Source organism: Papio anubis, chromosome X (genome assembly GCF_008728515.1).
Source record: "Papio anubis isolate 15944 chromosome X, Panubis1.0, whole genome shotgun sequence".
In the NCBI taxonomy this organism is placed as follows: domain Eukaryota; kingdom Metazoa; phylum Chordata; class Mammalia; order Primates; family Cercopithecidae; genus Papio; species Papio anubis.
Genome location: NC_044996.1, coordinates 30,750,794 through 30,769,475, shown reverse-complemented (window position 1 = coordinate 30,769,475; position 18,682 = coordinate 30,750,794). Strand labels below are relative to the sequence as shown.

At 37.7% G+C, this 18,682-nt stretch overlaps 1 protein-coding gene across 14 annotated transcripts in view; it reads right to left on the bottom strand.

Annotated features, from left to right (window-relative positions):
- Positions 1 to 18,682, bottom strand: part of THOC2 (THO complex 2) — a 132,344-nt gene that overhangs the window by 57,227 nt on the left and 56,435 nt on the right. For 12 of the 14 annotated variants that reach the window (XR_004180811.1, XR_004180812.1, XR_004180813.1 and 9 more), the window contains exons 9-12: positions 14,568 to 14,660; positions 11,040 to 11,195; positions 9,989 to 10,161; positions 8,513 to 8,708 (exon numbers count right to left, since the gene is read on the bottom strand). Coding sequence is in view for 11 of the 14 variants with exons in the window: in XM_031660932.1 (XP_031516792.1) it covers positions 8,513 to 8,708; positions 9,989 to 10,161; positions 11,040 to 11,195; positions 14,568 to 14,660 (618 nt within the window). In the remaining 3 variants the exon portion in view is untranslated. Of the gene's footprint in view, positions 1 to 8,512; positions 8,709 to 9,988; positions 10,162 to 11,039; positions 11,196 to 11,371; positions 11,436 to 14,567; positions 14,661 to 18,682 lie in introns of those variants that run through there. The other 2 variants (XM_031660942.1, XM_031660941.1) reach the window with 2 other exon arrangements.

The window sequence follows — 18,682 nt, the reverse complement described above, 5'->3', positions numbered from 1 at the left end:
TTCTCAAAATAATGCAGGATGTCTCCTAAGAATAAGGACATGCCTCCACATTACCACAAGATCACTATCTCACCTATTTCCTAATGTCATCTAATACCCAGTCTGGGGTATATTCTGCCTGACTAATTTCAGGTTTTACTAAGCTTTATTTGTAAATCAATTTAGAACACTTTGGCTTTTACCAAGGGCCAACATATGAAATAGCCACATAGTCTTTCTAGACAAATGAATTACAATGGCAGAGTAAAACATAAACACAGAATCTCTCTACCCCAATTCCTAACACAATAAATAAAATGTATTTTATTTATAAGAATCGCTTGAACCCGGGAGGCAGAGGTTGCAGTGAACTGAGCTTGCACCACTGCACTCTAGCCTGGTGACAGAGCAAGACTCTATCTCAAAAAAAAAAGGAACTTACGGCTGGGCACGGTGGCTCATGCCTGTAATCCCAGCACTTTGGGAAGCCGAGGTGGGCAGATCATCTGAGGTCAGGAGTTCCAGACCAGCCTGGCCAACATGGAGAAACCTCATCTGTACTAAAAGTACAAAAATTAGCCGGGTGTGGTGGCGGACGCCTGTAATCCCAGCTACTCAGGAGGCTGAATTAGAAGAATAGCTTGAACCCGGGAGGCAGAGGCTGCAGTGAGCAGAGATCGTGCCACTGCACTCCAGCCTGGGCAACAAGAGCGAGACCCCATCTAAAAAAAAGAGAGAGAGAGAGAGAGAGACAGGAACTTACGCTATTTACTTCTAGGAGGGAAAAAAGACAAACAAGATTCTGTGACTGGCTGGGTACGGTGTTTGACACCTGTAATCTCAGCACTTTGGGAGGCCGAGGCAGGTGAATCACTCGAGGCCAAGAGTTCTAGACCAGCCTAGCCAACATGGCGAAACTCCGTCTCTACTAAAAATACAAAAATTTAGCTAGGCATGGTGGCACGTGCCTGTAATCACAGCTACTCAGGAGGCTGACACATGAGAATTGCTTGAACCCAGAAGGCAGAGGTTGCAGTGAGCCAAGGTCATGCCATTGTACTCCAGCCTAGGTGACAGAGCAAAACTCTGTCTCAAAAAAACAAAAGGTGGGGAGTCAGGCGTGGTGGCTCACGCCTGTAATCCCAGCACTTTGGGAGGCTGAGGTGGGCGGATCACCTAAGGTCAGGAGTTCAAAACTAGCCTGGCCAACAAGGCGAAACCCCATCTCTACTAAAAATAGAAAAATTAGCTGGGTGTGGTGGTGCATGCCTATAGTCCCAGCTAGTAGGGAGGCTGAGGCAGGAAATCTGCTTGAACCCGGGGGTGGAGGTTGCAGTTAGCCAAGATCATGCCATTGCACTCCAGCCTGGGTAACAAAAGCAAAATTCCACCTCAAAAAAAAAGGGCAGGGGGCAATATAAGCAGAAATATGGAAATTTTAAGGAAAGAATCAAAAAGAAATCCTACAGATCAGAAACACTGTAACAGAATGAAGAATGCCTTTGATGGTCTTACTAGGAAATAACACAGCTGAGGAGGAAAAATTTCTAAGCTTGAGGATATCTCCATAGAAGCCTGCAAAATTGAAAAGCAAAGAGAAAAAAGGCTCATAAAAGGCAGAACAGAATATCCAAGAACCGTAGGACTACAAAACTGTAACATATGCATAATGGAAATAGCAGAAGAGAGGAAGGAAGAGAAGAAATATTTGAAGCAATGATGACAGAATTTCCCCCAAACTAGTATCAGGCACCAAACCACAGATGCAGGAAACTCAGAGAACACCAAGCAAGACAGATGCAAAGAATAAATAAATAAATAATAAAACAAAACAAACTACACCTAGGCATATCATGCTATAACTACAGAAAATCAAAGAAAAAGAAAAAAATCCTAAAAGAAGCTGGGTGCGGGGGAGAACACCTTGCTTATAGAGAAGCAAGGGTAAGAACTCCAACACATTTCTCCTCAGAAACTAAGCAAGAGTGGAGTGAAAGATTTAACGTGTTAAGATTAAAAAAAAAAAACAAAAAAAAAACCTAGAATTCTGGACGCTGTGAAATTATACTTTAAATGTAAAGGAGAAATAAAGACTTTCTCAGACAAAAACTGAGGGAATTTGTTGCCAGTAGACCTGCCTTGCAAGAAATACTAAGTAAGTTCTTTAGACAGAAAGAAAATAATATAGGTCAGAAACTTGGACACATATAAGCAAACAAAAAAAGAAACACTGAAGTAAGATTAAGTGAAGGTAAAATAAGAATGTTTATTTTTCTTATGCTTAACTAATATAACAAAAATAATGGTTTGTTCAAAAGAATAGCAACAATGTATTTGATTACATATGCATATGCATGTGTGCGCGCGCGTGTGTGTGTGTGTGTGTAAGCAAATGAATGACTTCAGTGATGTCGGGAGGAAAGAATTAGGATTATGCTGTTATTGTAAGGTACTCACACTACCCATGAGGCAAAATAGTGTGTTTGAAAGTGGACTTGGATCAATTGTAAATGTACATTGCAGACTGTGGGGTAATCACTAAAAAACTTAACCAAAAAAAGGCCAGAAAGGGCAGGAAAAGAGCGGAAGACAAAAACAGGAACAAAAAACAGGGGCAAAAACTAGAAAACAGTAAGAAAAATGGTAGATACTAATATTAATCCAAATACATCAATTACTTCGAACACTGACAGTGTAAACGCACCAATTAAAATACATAGATTGTCAGAGCAGATCAAAAACCTAGGTCCACACAAAAACTTGTACAAAGATGCTTACAGCAGCTTTATTCTTGATTGCCACAACTTGGAAGCAACCAACATGTCCTTCAGTAGGTGAGTGGATAAACTGTGATACATCCAGACAATGAAATATTATTCAGTGCTAAAAAGAAATGAGCTATCAAGCCACGAAAAGACATAGAGGAAACCTAAATGTGTATAATTTTACTAAGTGAAAGAAAACAATCTGAAAAGGCTACATACCGTATGATTCCAACTATATGCCTTTCTGAAAAAGGCAAAACCATGCAGACAATGAAAAGCCCAGTGGTTGCCAGGGGTTGTGGGGAGAGAGGGATAAATGAGCAGAGCACAGAGGATTTTTTAGGGCAGTGATAATATTCTATACATTTGACGAGATCCCTAGTATGTACAACACAAAGCAAATCCTGATGTAAATTATGGACTTTGATGTATCAATGTGGGTTCATCCCTGTAACAAATGTACCACTCTGGTGGGAGATGTTGATTACAAGGGAGGCTATGCACATATGGGGACAGGTGGCATATAACAAATCTCTGTACCTTCCTCTGGATTTTGCTGTGAACTTAAAATTGCTCTAAAAAATAAAGTCTAAAAAGTGTATAGGTGCTATCAAAAACATTTGAGTATGTCAGATGAGCATGTTAGTGCTCTACAATTAAAGAAAATGTTATTATAGCAAAATGTGTCATTTTATATGAAACAATTCTAGAGCCACCAAACTCCTCCACCGCTTAAGACTAGAACAAGAATCCTCAAAGTTTGGTCTTTGGGCCGGGAGCATCAATATCACAGAAGAACTTACTAGAAATGCAGATTCTAAGGTCTCATCTCAAGACCTACTGAATCAAAAACTCCAAGGATGGGGCCCAACAATCTATTTTAACAAGTCCTCGGCCGGGCGCAGTGGCTCACACCTGCAATCCCAGCACTTTGGGAGGCCGAGGCAGGCGGATCACGAGGTCAAGAGATCGAGACCATTCTGGCCAACATGGTGAAACCCCGTCCTAAAGTACAAAAATTAGCTGGGTGTGGTGGCGCATGCCTGTAGTCCCACCTACTTGGGAGGCTAAGGCAGGAGAACAGCTTGAACCCAGGAGGTGGAGGTTGTAGTGAGCTGAGGTTGTGCCACCACATTCCAGCCTGGCGACAGAGCTGGAATGTCTCAAAACAAACAAACAAACAAAAACAAGTCCTCTGGATGATTACGATGCATGCTGAAGCTTGAGAATCACTGTACTAGGAGTTAGTCCTATATACTACATACCTCAAATTTAAGAAACATATATACACATAATCAGAGAAATAAATTACAAATAACTATAGGGCTAGAAGATAATTCTGTTAAGTGATATCCGGTATAAGTATATAAGCCTCTTTTTAAAAATATGCATAATTTGTATATAAAAGCAATCCTAAGCTTATAAATGAGATTTGTTAAAGAAGTGTAATTGTAAATAAATTATTTGGAACTAAGGTCATATTCACCCTTTAGAAGCAATCTTAAAAATCCTGCTTGAATTCCAAGCTAGACAACAAAACCCTTTTAAACGCAGAACAAATGATTTGTCACAGCAAAATCTTTTATGGGTAAGAACAGATCAAAATTCTAACTCAGATAACTGTAAATATTCACTTTTCCATCACAAACTTAGTAATGAGAAAATGCAGATTTCTTCTTACACTGGTCTCTATGGTCAAAATTAACATTTTTCTCTTCCCTTCTGCCCTTCATCTCTGCAAGAATAGACTGGAGTTAATGCAGGAACCTGGCACAACTAGGGCAGAATGGGTGTACAGGATGAATGCAATGGAGAAGGCAAGAGGGGAAGTGTGACAGCTCTACCAAGTGTGTATCTTGGTAATAATATTGTATATGGTTATGTACAGGACTTCCATGAGTTGGAGGTTTGGTCTCCTGCTCACAAGTTTCATACTTGTAACCAAATAAAGAATTTCAGAACAAGAGACCTGAACATTAAGATTTTCAAGTAAAAAGAGCAGCATTAGGTAGGTGAAAGTATGAGGAGAAACAGGCTGTTTATATAGTCTCAAAGTATTATATCTTCCCGCAAGACGTATCTTAATAACAAAGGGAAAAAACAGTAACTGTATAGTGGAGAAACCTGGCAGAGATCACCTTAACCAAATGATAAAGTTAACATCACTAGCAATGGAACAAAGTGACTTCATGTGCATCTGATATGATGCACTGGAAAAAATACAGCCCTTCTGTTTCTTGAGCAGGCACTAGCTAACATGAATCATCCTTTTCAGACAATAAAAATCAAGAGTGAAACATTACTATATTTCCTAAATTTCTTTAAATTTTTTTATTGGTACAAATATTTGTACATATTTGTGGGGTACATGTGATAATTTGTTACAAGCAATCCCATTACCAGGTATTTATCAAAAGGAAAAGTAATCAATATATCAAAAGGATACCTGTACCCTCATGTTTACTGCAATACTACTCACAACAGCAAAGTTATGGAATCAACCTATTAAGTGCCCATCAATTGATGAATGAATAAAATGTGATGTATATATACACAATGGAATACTATTCAGCCATAAAAAAAGAATGAAATCATATCATTTGCAGCAATGTTGATGGAACTAGAGGTCTTTATGTTAAGTGAAATAAGCCAGGCACAGAAAGACAAATATCATATGTTTTCACTCATGTGAAAGCTAAAAAAGTGGTCTCATGACTGGGCACAGTGATTCACGCCTGTAATCCCAGCATTTTGGGATGCTGAGAAGGTCAGATCACCTGAGGTCAGGAGTTCGAGACCAGCCTGGCAAACATGGTGAAACCCCGTCTTTACTAAAAATACGAAAACTAGTTGGGCTTGGTGGCGGGCACCTGTAATCCCAGCTACTCGGGAGGCTGAAGCAGGAAAATTACTTGAACCCAGGAGGCGGAGGTTGCAGTGAGCCAAGATCGCACCACTGCACTCCAGCCTGGGCGACAAGAGCAAAACTCCATCTCAAAAACAAAACAAAACAAAACAAAAAGTGGTCTCATGGAGGGAGAGGCTAGAATGACAGATAACAGAGGCTGGGGGTGAGGGGGAATAAACAGACGTTGATTAATAGGTACAAATATGCAGTTAGATTGACGGAATGAATTCCCATGTTCAATAGCAGAGTAGGGTGACTACAGTTAACAATGTATTGTATATTTCAAAATAGCTAGAACAGAGGACTTAGAATGTTCCCAACATTTAGAAATGATATACTTTCATTTCATATGAATATTACATAATAAGCAATATATAGTAATAATTAACTACTTAACAGATTTCTTTAGAGTACCTTTACATAATTTAAATTTGTGGGCACTAAAAACAACCTACCTAGGCAACATAGAGAGACTTTGTCTCTACAAATATTAAAAAAAATTAGCCAGGCATGGCAGCATGCACCTGTGCTCCCAGCTACTTGGGCTGCTGAGGCAGGAAGATCCCTTCAGCGTGAGAGATCAAGGCTGCAGTGAGCCATGGTGGTGCCACTTACACTCCAGCCTTCATGACAAAGTGCAACCCTATCTCAAAAACAAACAAAAAAAACTACCAGCTAAGTATAAAAAGGCAAGTCAAATATTTCAGATGTCAAGAAATTAATATACAATAGCCATTAGTATTTCTATACAGTTACTGTTGTCGAAAATTCAAATTAGATATAATCACCAAACACTGAAGACACCCTGCATTTGTGCTTTTTAACAATGTCTAGATGTTTTTTCAGTTGTCATGTTTCACAACTTTAAAGAAACTATGTATAATTCTTTTCAGCTTTAAAACCTTGGGCTGGGCAAAGATTTCTTAGAGCATGAAAAGCAAACCATAAAAGAAAAATACTACTAAATTGGAATTAATCAAACGTTAAAATTTTTTTGCTGTTAAAAAATAGTTAACAAAATGAAAAGGCAAATCAGACTAAGAAAACAATTTCCAAATATCACATGTCTGGTAAGACCTTGCATCCAGAATAAAGAACTCTTACAACTCAATAATAAAAAGACAAATAATCCAACTTAAAAATGTGCAAGAGATATGAACAGACATTTCACTAAAGATAACTATAAATGGCAAATAAGCACATGAAAAGATGATCAACATCCCTAGTCACCGGAACGAAATTAAAAGTTCAGCGAGACACCACTACATGCCCACTAGAATGACTAAAATTTAAAAGAGTGACAACACCAGGTGTTGGTGGGAATGTGGAACAATTAGAAGTCTCATACAACAGCTCTTAGGAATGCAAAATGGTACAGACGCTTTGAAACAGTTTGGTAATTTTTTATGAAATTAAACATATACTTACTCATATGACCCATCAATCCCACTCCTAGAGACACAAAAACACATGCCTCCCAAAAGGCTTGTGCAAGAATATTGAAAGCAGCGCTACAATAGCCTCCAAGTAGAAACAACCCAAATGCCCATCAACTGGTGGCTACACTCTGGTACGCCTATGTAATAAAATATCACTCAGCAATAAAGGAAACTACTGACACATGCAACTTGGATAAATCTCGAAAGCCTAAGTGGAAGAAACTAGACAGAGAAGAGTATATACCATATGATTCCATTTATTAATTAAGATGTAGAAAAAGCAAAACTATAGTGATGGAAAGCCTATCAGAGGTTGCCAGGAACAGCAATGGAAGGCGGGAACTTCTATATCATGATTGTAGTGGTGAACATACAACTGTATGCATTTGTCAAAACTCATCGAATTGTACACTTAAAATTGTAGAAGTTTACTGTATTTAAATTATACCTCAAAGTTGATTTTTTAAAAAAGCATAAATGTTTACGTTAGGATAATAACTAGAATGGAGTATGAGAAAGACTCTGGGTTGCAGGTACTATTCTATTTTTTGATTTGGGTAGTGGACATATGGGTGCTTAGTTTAGGGAAAGTCACTGAGCTGTATTTTTCCATATGTATGTTTTATTTCAATAAAAATCTTACTAAAAAAAAAAAATGGGTCCTCAACAGTCTGAGGCTGAAAAGACTTCTTACACATAGCAGCAATGATTGACAACTACACTCAAGAAAATGACTAGATGGTAAGCAGAGGAAAAGAATGCAAGGTAACCACTAATTATAAGGGAATTCAAAAAGCGGCCACTTGTCTGAAGTATATTTTCCCATGTGAGGGACTTAACTAATAATCTAGCTAGATTTGGGTTATATTAATATATACAGTTATGCACCATTTAACAATGTTTCGGTTGATGGACCACATATACGACCAGGGTCATATAATACTATACTAGAGCTAAAAAATTCCTATTGCCTAGTGATATCATGGTTGTCCTAACAACTTAGTGCAAGGTATTACCTTTTATATGTTTAGATATGTTCAGATACACAAATACTTAACAGTGTATTACAACTGCCCATAGTATTCAGTATGGTAACATTCTGTACAGATTTGTAGCCTAGGAGTAACAGGCCATACCATATAGCCTAGGTTATGTAGTAGGTCACACCATCTAGGCTTGTAGAAGTACACTCTCTGACGTTTGCACAATGACAAATCACCTAATGATGCATTTCTCACCTGTCATTAAGCAACACGTGACTGTATATGGTTAGGACACACTGGAATTTTCCACAAACCTCACTCAACATAACCCTTTATTAACTGAGGTTCATACTTTTATTTCTAAAGATACTCATAACACAAGTACACTCAGAACATTTTCATTTCAAAATTTAGGTTTGTAAGAAAAATCTTACTTACCTCCTTCATAAATGACTTGCCTATGCGCACCACTTTTGCAAATAAAATGGGATCGTGAGAAAGGTGAGGACCAAGGTAACAGAACATATTGAACACGTCTCTCCTCAAATCTTCAAAGCTCTCAGCTTGTTTTGGTGCCCTCTTGTTTTGCAAAGCATTAACAGGTGAGCCTTTAGCACCTTTAGGAACACCAACTCTATTTTAAAAAGTAAAATAAATAAATAAATATATATATATAATAAATATAACTATACACACACACTACAATATCTATCATTTTAAGTTAACAAAGTTATCTTAATCAGCGAAATGTTTTCTTGCTCATATTTGCTTTCTACATTTCAATTGTGCCTAACTTTATTATACCAGATAATTCTCAACTGGTAGAAACACATAAAAACAACAGTCATTAGAGAAAAAAAAAAAAAATCAGAACTCAGAGGAGAATGCTCCAAATTAACTGCTTAATCAGAGAAGTGCGGATTTCAAGGAACATCTAACATGCACCAACTGAATCTGCTTTTAAACTTGGCCAGTATCGTGAACTTGGATATGGGAATGGGAAACAAGGGATGGACCTAAGATACACTGAAAGATGAAACAGAAAAATATGGATATAACAACACTGATTCAAGTCAACTGACATTGACATTTCTCAATCTGGATTCCACAACCTAGAGTATGTAGAATGTGGTGGTAGCGAAAGTGAGTCACGTAATTAAAGAGGGTCACTTCAGGAGATCACACCCAGAGTTCCCACCTGCTCAGCAGGTGTCCCACTGTGGAGTCACAGGGGTCACTCTCTAAGAAGCCTGCATGGTCCACGGCCCATGAGGTGACACTGACGGCAGCAACCAGCAGCTACACAAAAGTCACAAGGCTGAGGCTTTTGAGGCAGGCTCTGATCTATGGGGCTGTAGCCAGAGCTGCTATCAATACTGCTCCTAAGTATCCTGCAAGTAGGCAGAAAGCTAAAGGACTAGACGACATAGTAACCAGGGATGATAAGAGAGGCTGCACTAGTAATTTCCAGAACAGCAACCTATATGCCAGGAAAGGTAAGGGAATCAGAAAGGCAATGTCCTCACTCAGAGCCACTCAGCCAGGATAGAGAAAAATTACACTAAGAAAAAACTTAAGGAATTCTTCTTTGCCCCTCCCAACCACTGAGAGGAGGAAAAGTCAAAACCAGAAGAATGGGGTTTCAACTCTCAATGGAACAAACGTAACCTAGAAGTCTAACTTGTAGTTTTTAGACTACACTGCAGCACACATTCTAGAATCCCTGGTGTAGACGTTAGAAGACAAGTCACTGATTAATATATATCAGACTGATACACTCTGTGAATACTTCTTATCTTTTGATAAAAGGTACTATAATACATGCTTGGTTTGAGGAGATAAGATAAATACAGAATTTGTTGTAGTCCTAAGCTATTTCTACCTCAATGATTAGTAAAGTATACAGATACATACCTTCGGTAGAGAGGCTCAATAGTTATATGAATGAGCTTGCAAATAGCAAGGGCTATTAGCTTGTGTGAAGCTGCATAGTATGGAGGCATCTGATCCATAATGTTCTGTGCATGTTGCCAATCACCAATCTTTAATAAGGCTTCCAACAAGCCAAGTTTTTGGTTATCAGGTGGCTAAAAATGAATAGTCAAAACTAAGATACTCAGGATACAGACATCAAGAAATCTTAATACTTCATCACTTAAAAAATTGACCTAAGCAACACATCAAAAATATTTGTTATTCATGGGAAATTAAACAATATATTCCTGAAAGTACAATCAAAATTTTTAGCTATTGAAAAAACATCAGGGCCAGGCGCAGCAGCTCACACCTATAGTCCCAGGAACTTGGGAGGTTGAGGTGGGCAGATCACTTGAGCTCAGAAGTTTGAGACAAGCCTGGGCAACATGGCAAAATCCCATCTCTACAAAAAATACAAAAATTAGCCAGGTGTGGTGGTGCATGCCTGTAGTCCCAGCTACTCAGGAGGCTAAGGCGGGAGAATTACTTGAGTCTAGGAAGCAGAAGACTGCAATGAGCTGTAATCATGTCACTGAACTCCAGCCTGGGTGAAAGAGTGAGACCCTGTCTCAAAAATAATAATAAATTAATTTAAAAAAAAAACAGACACAGGCATTACAGTTTATAGACTTGGAATTAAGTTCTACTTAATGTTATGTCGTGCCACAGGAAACCAGAATTTATCATCTATGAGAATCCCTTTAGGATTTGAGGGCCACTAATACACAGAGGACAATTAAAGTCAATACCTCTTGTGATTTTACTTAGAAAACATTTTGAAATTTATACAAGAAAAAAATATGACAGCTTCTCTTAAAAAGGAGCCATTCAGATTAAAAATAAAACCACTGGAGCAAATGATCCAGAAAATGAGGTTTCAGCAAAATGAAAACTAAGAAATTATTCTTCCATAAATGACTATTTAGAAGTTAAATTTCATAATTCAAAATCCAGAAGACACTTAATCTTACTAGAATGAATTACATACCTTCTCTACTTTCTCCTCTTCTTTTTCCTTTTCTTTCTCTCGCTCATCCATTTTTTCAGAAGACAACACAACCATGGTAAGCTTTCTAACAATTTGCTTAGCTTCTGCAATTTCTCGTTTATGTTCATCCATAATGCAATTATCAGCTGGAAGAAGCTAAAAATGGTACATTAAAATTTCATAAAACAGCTAATACCAACTACCTGTTCACATAAAAAGCAAACACTATTCTCAACTGATAAAACTAAAAATAAGAAGTCTAACTTATTCATGACCATTTGCCTTCTAAGTAAATTCCAGTTATTTTCTTATAATTTGACAGAATTAAGTACCTGAATTCTGTACCCCTTTTAAAATCAAGTCGCAGCTCAAAGTTTCACATCTTCTGTCTGATAGAGTCCCTAAAGTAATATAATACCACAACAGTGATGTTTTCCATTGAATTTATTAGTTTACCCAAGAAAATATATAGCAGTTCCATTAAAAACATTACAAATTTCCCCATTAAAGGCTAAACTCCAAATTAAATAAAGCATTGCAATATGGATCCAATACGGGAAAGGTGAGCTACTGAATAACACGAAGGGATAAATTTAAATCATCTAAATGAAAAATTTTAGGTAGAAAAATTATTAGTAACTTGACATCTCACTTCTTCTAGAAGCTTATTTAACTTAAGTCACAAGCCAGTTACTAGTTTATTGCAAAAGGAAAAGTACTATGTGCATAGTCAACCCTCCATTATGAAAAAGGCTCAAGTATCTCAAGTACAGTCACCTTGTATGAGTGAAAGATGATTAATGTAGACATTTATAAAATAACCCTAACACAAAGAAAAATTCAGGCAACAAACCATTACTTAGTAGTTTCTGCTAGTCACTATAAGCTATAAAAGAAATGTTCCTGCCCCCTAAAAATGCATAATCTATTTCATTAATTAGGTTTAACATAAACAGTAAATGAAAATAATAATGAAATATTAAACATTATAGATTCCATTCCATTAATCGAAAAAAAAAAAAAAAAAAGGAAGGAGAGAGAAAAGTCACTATGGACTGGTGCAAGGAAGTAAGCAAGACTTTTTCTCATTCTGTATGTTCTCCCCTGGCAATCAAACACATTTTTATTGCTGTACTTATACACCTGGCACACAGGTCCTCTTGTTTTATTTTTTATTTTTTTATTTTTTTTTATTTTTTTTTTTGAGACAGTTTCGCTCTTGTTGCCCAGGCTGGAGTGAAATGGCACGATCTCGGCTCACCGCAACCTCCAGTTCCCAGGTTCAAGCAATTCTGTCTCAGCCTCTCGAGTAGCTGGGATTACAGGCATGGGCCACCACCCCCGGGGTAATTTTGTACTTTTACTAGAGATGGGATTTCAGCATGTTGGTCAGGCTGGTCTTCAACTCCTGACCTCAGGTGATCTGCCCGCCTTGGCCTCCCAAAGTGCTGGGATTACAAGCGTGAGCCACCGCGCCCGGCCATAGGTCCTTACCTTTTACCCAGACAATTACAACTCCCTCTAATGGGCAAACTGCTTCTTCTTATAGTTCTCTCAACTTTTATTTCTGTGTATTTTGAGAATATGTCATTAGATACATGTAAAGTTAGAACTGTTTTTATCTTCCTAGTGAACACAATCTTGTTATTATGAAGTAGCCCTCTTTATCTCCTTCTGCCAAAAAGTCTATTTTGTCCAACAATAATAAGTTTGCTGATATATTTTCTCATCCTTTTACTATCAACATTTCATTATCCTTAGGTTTAAGCTGTTTCTCATAAAAATAATAAACTCATTTTTAATTCCATTTGACAATCTTTGTCATATTAACAGGACCACTTAGTCTGCTTACATTTACTGTTAAATGCAATCATAATGAGTAATAAATCTATCATCAATTTGTACTTTCCACATATGCCGGTCTATACTTCCCTGTAAAGTCATATCTAGGTTTTTAAATTCTCCCTTTTCTGTCCAATTTTCCATATTCTCAGTTTCTACATCACATCTCTCCTTTAAATACGAAATGGTTCTCCACTCCCAAGAGAAAAATCCAGATTCTTTACTATGTCACTTAAGCCCTTAGCAGTTTAGCTCTTCTCTATTCCATCCTCATTCCCCCTATATATCACCCTAGGCTCCAACCACTCTGAGCTTCCTGACAGTCCCATAAAGGGATAAAAAAGCCCTTTCAAATCTCCTGCCTTGGCTGGGCATGGTGGCTCATGCCTGTAATCCCAGCACTTTGGGAGGCTGAGGCAGACAGATCACCTGAGGTCAGGAGTTCAAGACCAGCCTGGCCAACACGGTGAAACCCCATCTCTACTAAAAATACAAAAATTACTTGGGCATGGTGGCGTGCACCTGTAATCCCAGCTACTTGGGAGGCTGAGGCAGGAGAATCGCTTGAACCGGGAGGCGGAGGTTGTAGTGAGCTGAGATCGTACCACTGCACTCCAGCCTGGGTAACAGTGAGACTCTGTCTCAAAAAAAAAACAACAACAACAACAACAACAACTCCTGTCTTTATACTCAGTTAATTCTACTTAAAAAGTTTTCTACCATTTCAGCCTAGATGACCCTACTTGTCTATCAAGATCCCAGTTCAACATAACTAGTTTGGGAAAGTCTTCCAAAAGCCCCCCAAGACAGATACGGTCACTATCTATTCTGAGCTTTGTGAATATCTCCAATAGAGTACCTATTAAATAATGCAAAATTTTTTTTTCCTTTGCTAGACTATGACTGCTTCCAAGGTAGAGACCAAGTTTTACTCAACTCTGTAGCCACAGTATACAAAAATAGGCAATGATGTTAATAAAGTGATTTCAAAAGCAGTGAAGATGATATCACCTTTGGACATATTTGTTTTAAAATAATAGATATCCTAATGCAAAACCTAATAGAAGAGGAATTTATACACTATTAGCCTAGATTTTCAAATTGATGGCTAAATTTTTGTTAAACTAGAGATAAACTGCCACAATCATGAACTCTTCTACATCCTGGGTCCAGCAATAAAAGCATAATAGTAGTCATTTAGTGCACACAAATAACACAAGAAAAATATTTTTTAAATATACTACACATAAAAATATACTAATGAAGTTCCCCATTCATCCTGAATGCCTAAAATTAACAGTTTAGAGAGAAAGAAGCAGTATATAGGTAACTCCGTATTTCTCATCATTTGTAGATAATAAAAAGGCTTAAAAAACCACATTGGTTAGAACTTGGCTTCTCTCCTCATGAGCTATTCCTTGATGACAGTTAAGAACTTGAACTTCATATCCAAACTCAAACTCCGTAAAGGTGACCAAAAAGGTATGTAATTTTCATAGACTGCCAAAGAACTAAATTCATTCACTTTATAAAATAAACAAAAAGCAACAATGTAGTGGGGCTTCAAAGAGTAAGACTTGAGAACCTAGAACCAACCCAATCCTGGGGGTGCTATGTGGCTACCTACTCCTCTTTCCTACCCTTGGGACAGACAACCAAATATTCTTAGCAGCCCACTTGACTTACATGTACATAAAGATCATCTAAATCAATAAGATTAAATTGCAGAAGTACTGCTGCAACTCTGTATAAAGATGATGGTGTCTCGCCATTTGGTTCCTAGAAATATAAAAAAGTTTCCACTTAGTGCAGAAAGGACAATTAAAGCAACATCCTTCACCTACCAATAATTAAGAACAATTAGATCAAATACTCTAGGCCAAGAAAGTGCTTCACTGCTCTTCCTTATCTTACCAAACATCTGAATTCAATACAAGGATTATTATGCCAACATCCCTTTTCACATTGGAACATCTTCTGAAGAACACAAGGAAAGTAATTTCAAAAATGGACACAATTTACAGTGCAGGTTAACATTTAAATAAAATCTCACAACTGAATACAGTGATATTTTATAATGCACAAGATTTAGTCTGCAGTTCTGTTTATATCTGTGTTTTCTTTTCTGTTCTTTGTGTGTTTTTTGGTTTTAGGGGTTTTTTTTGATACAGGGTCTCACTCTGTCACCCAGTCTGGAGTGCAGTGGCATGATCATGGCTCACTGCAGCCCTGACCTCCCAGGCTCAAGCGATCCTCCCATCTCAGCCTCCTGAGTAGTTGAACTACAGGTACATGCCCCCACACTCGACTTTTTTTTTTTTTTTTTAATAGAGATGGGGTCTCACTACGTCGCTCAGGCTGATCTCGAACTCCTGGGCTCTAGTGATCCTCCCACCTCAGCCTCCCAAAGTGATGAGATTACAGGCATGAGCCACCACACCTGGCTGATACATGTGTGTTTTCTTAACTTGCTTTTTCAAATTAGTTCTCAGTGGAGACGCAGATAGACAAACTGACAAGTGCAGAAGAACCATCAGCGTTTGCTTTATATTTTTCTTCCTTTAATTTTATTTCTTGGGTTTTATACTAAGTATATCTGGCTGTCAGTTGATGTTCCCCACAAAACAGGTGTACATAAATATTACAGATGAATAAATCGATGTTTTAAAGTACAGAATGTCAAAGTCAATTCCAGGCTAGCCATGAGGACCCTACATAGAAACATAAGAATCTTTGAATGCTATGAATTTTCAAATCTAATTTGCATACTGCTGAGGTCAGATGAATGGAACAGTGACGTGAGAATAACTGGCAATAACTAACTGGCCAAATGTAAATAAAAAGCAAACAATAACAATACACTATGTTCTTTTTATACTCAATACTGAAAATGAGACCTTTGTATGTAAGGTTCTTCCCACAATTGTGATATTATGCAAATAAAATACAAAGCTAACCAAACTAATGTTTATCATTTATAGAAGGCATTGTTTCACTCTATTTTTAAAAAACAGATGAGATGTCTTCAATGTAACAATAGTTTCCTAATTCTAATTTGTTTGCAGGCCAGGCACAGCAGCTCACGCCTGTAATCCCAACACTTTGCGAGGCCAAGGTGGGCAGATCACCTGAGGTCAGGAGTTTCAGACCAACCCGGACAACACACTGAAACCCCGTCTCTACTAAAAATACAAAAATTAGCCGGGCGTGGTGACAGCCACCTATAAGAGCAGCTACTTGGGAGGCTGAGGCAGGAGAATCACTTCAGCCCAGGAGGCGGAGGTTGCAGTGAGCCAAGATCATGCCACTGCACTCCAGCCTGGGTGACAAAGAGAGACTCCATCTCAAAAAACTTTTTAAAACATATAAAAATAAATGTTTATAAATGGTTATTTAGTATCAAAACATTTTCCCATAAAAACCAATTGTTGCCAGGGTTTCAAAACAAACTCACAAAAGCTTATTTAACTTATTGACAACCTCTCCTCCACTACCTGACTTGAATGTACCAGAGCCATGTTCATTACTCCCTTCATTCTTGTTTAAATAAATCACCACAATATGCCCCACACTCTCATCCACATACTGTTATGCACAATCCCTGTTCTGTCCCATCATACCTTTCCACATCCTTGAAATACTTCCACAGAATCATATGGAATTCATGATCCATCCTCAGCAAAATTCCCTATATCCAAACCTCTCATCTAAAGGTTCTTTTCACCATGGTGCTCACACAGAACCTGGTTCACCCTGAGAACGCACTGCCATTGTAACCTAGTTAAATGGTAGCTGTTTTCCTCAGACACCTCACACTACCAGGCCTAGAGGTGATGTGGCAGTTTTCTTTTTGCTTTTTATTGTTGCTTCCAGGCTATTCTCCCTCTATCCTCCCAGCTTTGAATTTCATATCACTCACTACTCCCTCACTATTGTTGCAATCTAGTTTCAACCTGTTGTGGTCAGAGATGATATTTTGTATGATTTCAACCGAGACTTGTTTTGTGGCCTAATATATGGTCTATTCTAAAGAATGTTCCATGTGCATTGAGAAGAATGTAGATTCTGTTGTTGGGTGTAATGTTCTATATATATAAAAAGTCTAATTGGTTTATAACGTTGTTCAAGTCTTCTATTTTCTTACTCATCTTTTGTCAAGTAATGGTTAGTTGTTCTAACCATTAATGAAAGTAAGGTATGGAAATGTCCAATAATTACAGAACTATGTTTCCTTCAAGTCTGCCAATGTTTGCTTCAAATACTCTGGGGCTCTGTTGTTTGGTACATGTATGTTTATAACTGTTATATCTTCTCAATGGGTTATCCATTTTATCATTATGTCTTTCATTGTCTCTTGTAAAAACTTACTGTCTTAAAGTCCACTTTGATATTAGTATAGCCACCCCAGGTCTCTCCAGCATAATGCTTGCACAAAGTATGTTTCCATACTTTCAGTTTCAAGCTATTTGTATCTCTAAATCTAAAGCAAGTTCCTCATACACAGTACATAGCTGGATCATGATTTTTTATACATTCTGCCAAACTCTTGCCTGTTAATTGGTGAGTTTAATCCATTTACATTCAAAATAATTATAGATAAGGATGAACTTTATCATTTTGCTAGCTGTTTTCTGTCATATTTTTGCTCCTCATTTCCTCTATCACTGCCTTTTTTGTTTGATTTTGTGTATGTGCACCATTCTGATCCCCTTCTTCTCTTTTCTGTTTAGTTTTTAATTATTTTCTTAGTGGTTCCTTTAGGTATAATAATTAACATTTTAAACTTAAAACAACCTAGTTTGAATTAATACCAACTTCACTTCAATAGTGTACAAAACCTCTGCACCTATACATCTCTGCCCCTCCCCATCTATTGTTAGTCACAAATTACATTTTTATAGCATGCCATTTGACAGATTTATAACCTGGGTGATGGGATGAATTGTACCCCAAACCTCAGCATCACAAAATATACCCAGGTAACAAATCTGCACATGTACCCTGAGTCTAAAATAAAAGTTTAAATTATTTTTTTAAAGATTCATAATTATTATTTTATGTATTTGTCTTTTAAGTCATATAGGAAAAAAAGGAGTTACAAACCACAAATGTAATAATACTGGCTTTTATATTTTACCTAGAGTTACTTACAGTGTTCTTTCTTTGGCTTGGCTTCTTCTGCCTGCTCAAATCTACTGTTGAACCTCTACAGTGAATTTTTTATTTCAGTTATTGTACTTTTCAACTCCGGAATTTGTTTGGTTCCTTTTCATAATTTTGTATCTCTTTATGGATGTTCTCTATTTATTTGGTGAGACAGCACACTCCTGGTTTCCTTTAGCTCATAAAGCATTTTAAGACTATTGATTTAAATTTCTTATCTAGGCCGGGCACAGTGACTCACACCTGTAATAATCCCAGCACTTTGGGAGACCGGGGCAGGCGGATCAATTGAGGTCAGGAGTTCAAAACCAGCCTGGCCAACATGGTGAAACCGTCTTTACTATAAAGACAAAAATCAGTCAGGCATGGTGGTGTGCACCTGTAGTCCCAGTTGTACTCAGGAGGTTGAGGCAGGAGAATCACTTGAACCCAGGAGACAGAGGTTGCAGTGAGCCAAGATTGTGCCACTGCACTTCAGCCTGGGTGACAGAGGGAGACTCCATCTCAAAAAAAAAACTGGACATATTTAATATTATGTAGCAAGTATGGAGATCAGATTATTATCCACCCCCAAATGCCCAGAGGTTGGTTGATGCTGCTTATTGTGGATTTATTGTTGTGTGTGTGTGTTTAGTGAC